General features: G+C 47.1%; 1 protein-coding gene across 1 annotated transcript in view; it reads right to left on the reverse strand.

The window, feature by feature from the left end:
* TRIM15 (tripartite motif containing 15) overlaps window positions 1–4,121 on the reverse strand; it is a 10,390-nt gene extending 6,269 nt beyond the window's left edge. The window contains 3 exon segments of the mRNA XM_004694713.1: window positions 637–732; window positions 3,571–3,929; window positions 4,076–4,121. Coding sequence (XP_004694770.1) covers window positions 637–732; window positions 3,571–3,929; window positions 4,076–4,121 — 501 coding nt within the window.
* Between the last annotated feature and the right edge of the window lie 2,863 nt (window positions 4,122–6,984).

The raw sequence follows: 6,984 nt of genomic DNA on the forward strand, positions 1-6,984 counted from the left end.
AAAAAAAAAAAAAGTGAGTGGCTCTGGTCTTAGCCACTGAGGTCACCATCTACTGATCATATCCTGATGGGAGATGCTGGGATCGCTTCCTATCTCAAAACTCTGTCTCTTTGTTCAAAGTATCAGAAATTTCCATGCTGGGAGTTTCTCCCGGATGACTCAGTAGTATGAAAAAGGTGGAGGGAGCCAGAGATGGCCACAGGGCAGCCCGCAGTCAGGGCTAGCAATCGGATGCCTTCTGGACCCTGCTGCCTACGTGATGACAGTCCTTTCACACAGACAGACTGGAGCGGAAAGAAGAGTGGACCAAAGGGTCAAGAAAACTAGCTCTAGTTATTTAATCGTGAACTTGGGCTTTGCCAGGTGGCTTTGGGAGCATCACTTTCCTGGATCTTATTTTCTGCTGTGTTTAAAAAAAAAAAGCTGATAAAATCTTGTGTTTTAAGATGCCAGAACCACTTCTAACTCTGATGTTCCACAACTCCACAAGCTTGTCTCCAAATATCCTCGTACAGGGGCAGGTACATGAAAAGAGTTTGCCAATAATTCCCAGCCAGGCAGATACCAGACAACAAACTTCCCCAGAGTCTCTTGAGAAACCCCTAAAGGAAAGGTAATCCTTGGGCATGGCTTTACCAGAAGAATTTGGAGCTTCTTGTCTTCCTGATTCTTCATGTCTTCAATCTCAGCTTTCTCTTTAGTCAGAGTTTGCAACTGATGCTTGAGTTGATCCTGCAGGGAGAAGAAAGGGCAGAAAGCTGGGGTCTCTTCATGATTTAACTCACAGATTTCAACTTTCACCTTCCAGTCTCTGCTGGGCGCTGAGGACTCAGGTGGAAAAGGCACAGTCCTGGTCCTTCATACTCACAGGCAGGGCAGGAATGGGGAACAGGGCTTAAAATGTAAACAGACAGTTTCCCTGGTGGCGCAACAGGTTAAAGTGCAGCACTGAGAAGCTTGCAGTAGTCACGTCAGTGCGAGTTCAATCCCCCAGGCCAGAGGTGACCCACATGGCACGGCCCACCTCTCCTGACCTGCCCGCTGCCCCCCCTGCAGTGCACTTTGTAGGTCTGCCTGTTCTGCTCCCCACCCTGTCTTTGGTGAATCTTCTCACTGCCCCTGCACCTCTGGCCTGCACCCCAGTTCTGGGTGCATAAATAAATAAATCTTTAAAACTAATGTAAACAGATAACTGCCATGCTGAGGGAGCACACAGAGGGAGGCAGGCAAACTTTTAGAACGAGAGAACGTCTAGCACTGGCTTGAAAGATAAATTCCCAGTGGGAAAGAGAGGGGGAGGCGTATTAGTCAAGGCCCCTGAGTTGTATACCTAAAAACTAAAAGTGTAAAGAAGCAAGTGAAAAAGAGGGGAGAGCATTCTAGGAGGAAGGAACTACGTGCAAATTAGAAACAGGGAAGTTGCCCTCCCTGGCCAGTGTTCACTCCTCCCCTCCCCTCCCCCATTTGCCTGGGCTGGTCACTCCCATCTCCCAACTCCCCCTCACCCATCTCTCCCCCCTGCCACACACACCTCAGTGAGTCCACTAGAGTTTGAGTAACCTTGTACTTCAGTTTCATTTTTCACTGTGGGTGGGACAAGGAAAGAAACCATGATTCACGTGGAGCAAAATTTAGAAAACTCTGTTAATCAAAAGACTATTTAAACATTAAAGATCTGCAGTTTGGTCTGAGTGAACTCATGGTGCCTCGGGAAGGGTGGCTGTGACCTGAGACAGGACAGGAAGGCAGGTTCTGGCTGTGAAAGGGACACACAAGCCTTGCGAAAGACACAGCTTTCTCTGAGCACTAGGGACCTACGGAAGGATCACGAACAGGAGAGCAACGTGGGCAGGGAGCTTTGTGTTAGGAAGACCTATCCTCAAAGCACAATCCATGGTGCTTCAAAGGTTGGGGAGACAAAGCTGATGCAAAGTCTGAGTGTCAGGTGGGGAGAGTGAGCTGGTCACAGCTCTGGGGAAGAGGCAGAGGTACAGATCCGACAGGTGCTTCTAAGGTAACCACTTTGAGACCTGGTGACTGGATGGCAGAAGGAAGATTTGAGGTGGCAGGAATGGTCCCCACAATCAGAAGGGCTGTGCCATCCCTTCCTCAAAAAGAACAGCAGTGCGGCCAGGAGATGCAAGGCGCGGAGTTGCGAGACACCAGCCGCTGCAGTTGCCACAGCCCTGTCTTCAACTTCAACATGTTTCCCTTGTCCAGAAGCACACTAAATCGTCTCCAAGTTCGAAACATTCAGCAAATGATGGCAAGACAGAGTTGCCAGAAATGGACATCTGATTCCCATGATAAATATGGTTATGCATTATTAGCTAGAGGAGATGCTTTTTTTTTTTTTCTTTTGGCTGCATGAACATAAACAGCAACGCAGATTGGAGTAGAATGGAACTTGTCCCCTGTGGGGAGTCACCTCAAAGGAACGGAGAGATCAATAATCATCCCAGTGGGCGTAATGCTGAATTGTTTCCAAATCAATGTACAATTGATGCCAAGTAAAAACCACTGTGCCCCACATGCTATGTTTATTGCAGCACTACTTACGATAGGTAAATCCTAGAAACAACCCAAATGCCTGAAACTAGAGGATTGGATCAAGAGATGTGGTATATCTATATATATGTAGTGTGTAGTATGTATATGTATATATATATGGTATATATGTATACATATGTATATATGTATATACGCATACACACAATGGAATACCACTCAGCAACAAAAAAGATAAACTCAGGCCATTTGCAGCAACATGGATGGAGCTGGAAGGGATCATGCTCAGTGAATAAGTTAGAAGGAAAAAGAAAAATATTGAATGGTGTCACTTATAGGAGGAATTTAAGAGAAACAAATAAGATGGGATGGGGGGAGCGTATACAAAGCACAACACAACAAAACAAACAGATAATATAAACCAGAGACCCTACAGGGGAGGGGACAGAGAGGGATCAGAAGGAGGGAGGAATGTGGGGGGTCATGGTGATGACCGGTAGGGGAGGGGGACAGTAAACATTGTTGTAAAATGAACAATAATGTAAATAGATATAAATAAAAAAACCCACTGTATCATTAAAATATGGCATGACTGAGGAAATAAAGTACATTTGAAACTTAAAAAAACAGCAATGTTTGTAGCTCCCCCACACCTGCCCCTCTCTGCCCTCTGAACCCAGGGTCACGGCCTGACAAAACCCATATCCAGGCTGGTCCCGGGAAACCAGGCTCCCCATCCCAGAGCCCGAGGGAGGGCCTGCTCCACGCCCCTTCCAGGGGAGTGCGGCAGGCATGGCTACAATGCCAGCTGCTCCATCACTATGGTGGTGGTAGTGGGGGGGGGGGAACCTCTGGCCACTGGAGCTGAAGTCCCCCTAAGGCTGAGTGACCACACATCCAAGTGAAATGTGTCTGGGGCAGTCTGGGAATGTCCCCAGTGTCTGGACAGCCTCCAGGACCCTGATAGAGAAGCCATGGCCCTTCCTACTGAGCCCCACCCCAGTCCCTTCACTCTGACAGACGCTGCCCTGCCTGAAGCCTGAGCAAAAGCCAGGTTCTTACCAGGTAGGGTTGAAGGGCCTCGTCCAGGAAGCCCACGTTGTGGGACTGGTGGGAGGGATCCTCCCGGCAGACCACACAGAGGAAGTCAGCATCCTTCTCACAGAAGTAGTAAATCTTCTCACCATGCTGCTCGCAGTAAGCCTCCCCCAGAGGGCCCAGGGGCACCGGCACCAGGCTGTCCTCTTCCTCCTCCTCCTTCTTGCAAACGAGACAGAGCCGGACTTCGCCAGAGGCCTGGGCCCCCATCTTGAAGGGCAGGGGAAGTCAGGGCAGGCAGGAGTGTCCACAGGTGTTGGTTATTGGTTTGCCCAGGGGTCCCTTGCAGGCAGGACAGGCAGCTTCCCCATAGAGGTCCCCAGCTAAGGTCCCCAGCTTGTCTGCTCAGGCCTCTGCCTCATACAAATACCCTTCCTCTGAAACTGAGTCACTTTTATGCGAATCAGAAGGACTCTAAAGGACTTGGAAAGGACTTGGAGGCCAAGATAGAAGAAAGCAGGGAAGTTACCTGGCTCCACCTCTTGTGCTTCCCAGGAGGGCTGGCCAACACCCATTACCCGAATGGGTCCAAACTCCAGGCCTCCCCAGTAACCCAGCACTTCCCAGCAGTGGTCTGATCAGCCCATTCTCCACAATTTCTGCCTCCTTCCGGTCTCTGGAGTGGGGTGAGCATGCCATGAGGTCACAGGGAGATGGAGTTTCCTGGAATCCCTCCCTTGACATAGTAGGGTGGGGAGAAGTGGGGAGGAGATGCTGTTTCCTGTTCACCTGAGCAGGTGGGAGCCATAAACTTTGCCCTTGTGGCAAAGTCCAGCAGAGGGAGAGGTGAGTGACGTCTTGACGAACCAAGGGCAAGGTGCTGCAGGCCTACTGTGTGACATGTTTCAGGCTTCCTGCTCTGTCCTGCTTCCCTAGCCTTGCCCAGTCTACTGGGCCCGTCACTCCGAAACTCCCAATTCCCAGCCCCCGAACCCCCATCCGCAGCACAAGTGACCCCACCAGATTTTGAGTGACCTTGTTTTTCAATTTCATTTTTTCACTGTGGGTGGAACAAGGAAAGAAATCATGAGGCACAAGATTCATATGGAGCAAAATTTAGAAAACTCTAAATCAGAAAGACAAACATTAAACCACATTTAGCCAAGGCTTAGTATTTTGATGTTACCTCTAGGTAATAACAGCCCTTTGAGGCAGTGTGAGTAGCTTTGTTTTTTTTTTTATTTATTTTTTATTTATTTTATTTTATTTTATTTTTATTTTTTTATTTTTATTATTTTTAAATTTTTATTATTTATTTATTTATTTTTATTTATTTATCTATTTATTTTTATTTATTTTTATTTTTTATTATTATTTTTTATTTTTATTTTTTATTATTTTATTATTATTTATTTATTTATTTATTTTATTATTTTTATTTATTTATTTATTTTTATTTTTATTTATTTATTTATTTATTTTATTTTTTTTTTAGGTTTATTTATTTATTCATACAGAATTGGGGTACAAGCCAGAGATGCGGAGGGTGAGAGGATTCACCAGGGGCAGAGTGGGGAGCAGAACAGGCAGATTGATGAAGTACACTGCTGAGGGGAGCAGCGGGCGGGTCAGGAGAGGTCTGCCACGCCATGTGGGTCACCTCCGGGGCAGGTGGGAATCGAACTCATGCGGAAGTGGCTTTAGCTTCTTAGTGCAGTGCTTTAACCTGCTGCGCCACCAGGGAGGGCCCGTGAGTAGCTTTGTTTTAAGAGAAGGAAATGGAGACTGAAATGAGTGACTTCCCTGAGGTCAGAGACCTAGAAAACCACAGGCTGGAGTCAACCTAAGTCGGCAGCTCCCAGCGCTCTGAAGCAAGGTAATGAATGATCAGGCACCCACATTCTTCCTCCGCTCGCCTGTGAATGTGGATGGTCAGCCCCACACCCTGTCTCTCTCCCTTTTCACATCAACTATTTTGGACATCCTCCCCTTGACACCTCCCTCGCCCCAGGGAGCAGCCCCTGAGCTGTGCTCCCACCTGCAACCTGCAGTCGTTTGTGGCCCTGAGTGACAAGACATGCCAGTGCCAATCGAGATGTGCTCTGTGTAAAACACCCCTGGTCTTTTTCAATGAAAAAGATTATAAAATAGGGCCCTCCCTGGTGGTGCAGCGGGTTAAAGCACAGCACTAAGAAGCTAATGCCACTTCAGCATGAGTTCGATCCCCACCCGGGAGATGACCCACATGGCATGAAGACATCTCCTGACCCGCCTGCTGCTCCCCTCAGCAGCGTACTTAGTCAGTCAACCTGTTCTGCTCCCCACTCTGTCTCTGGTGAATCCTCTCACCGCCCGGAGACTCTGGCCTATACCCCACCTCTGTGTACATAAATAAATAAATTTAAAAAAAAAGAGTGTAAAATAGCTCAATACTAATTTTTCATACTGATGACACATTGAAATTACAATATTGGGAGCTAAAGAAAATATTGAAATTAGGGCCCTCCCTGGTGGCATAATGAGTGAGAGCACCTTGCTTCCCGGCTGACTGTAGCCACTGCACTGCAAGTTCAATTCCCAACCGAGTGGGGGGAGATGGAGTTGGGGGAGGGTGTTGGGTCGGGGAGGGGGTTAACCACATACCACAACAAACCTCTCCCATCTCAGCAGTGTATTTCATTCAATCTGCCTGTTCTGCTTCCCACTCTGTCTCTGGTGAATTCTCTCAGCCTCACACTTCTATCCTGTATCCCAGTTCTTATGTACATAAATAAATCAGTCTTTAAAAAAAGAAAATATTGAAATTAATTTTACTTTAAAAAATAAATTTGTGTTTTAATATTAATTTGGGGGTTACATTTTCTTTCTTTCTTTCTTTCTTTCTTTCTTTCTTTCTGTTTTAATGCTTTATTCATCCATGCATACAGAACTGGGGTACAGGCCAGAGGTGCAGGGACAGTGAGAGACTTTACCAGAGACAGAGTGGGGAGCAAAACAGGCAAATTGATGAAATACACTGTTTCCCTCAGCAGTGGGCAAGACAGGAGAGCTCTGCTGTGCCTTGTGGATCACCTCCAGGGCCAGGGATCACACTCGGTGCTGAGGCAGCTGCAGCAAGCTTGCAGTGCTGCGTCCTAACCCTTTGTGCCAACAGTGAGGGTCTGGGGCTTACATTGCCATTTGTGATAGGGACACATGTTCCACTCACTCTCCACAAACCAGCCTTGCCAGTAACCCATCTGCCTCCCTCCCCCACCCCTTCCTTGTCTCCCCGTTCCCTCTAGTAACCATTATATTCTTTCACTGCATTCAAGACTTATCCTGAATGTATTTTGTCTGTGGTTTTGGTTATTTATATTTCATAGATAATTGAAACCATCTGCTATGTCTTTCACTTTTTTACTTATTTTGCATAATTACCTTGAAGTCCACTTATTT

Source organism: Condylura cristata, unplaced genomic scaffold (assembly GCF_000260355.1).
Source record: "Condylura cristata isolate star-nosed mole 26May11 unplaced genomic scaffold, ConCri1.0 scaffold00046, whole genome shotgun sequence".
NCBI classification, from domain to species: domain Eukaryota; kingdom Metazoa; phylum Chordata; class Mammalia; order Eulipotyphla; family Talpidae; genus Condylura; species Condylura cristata.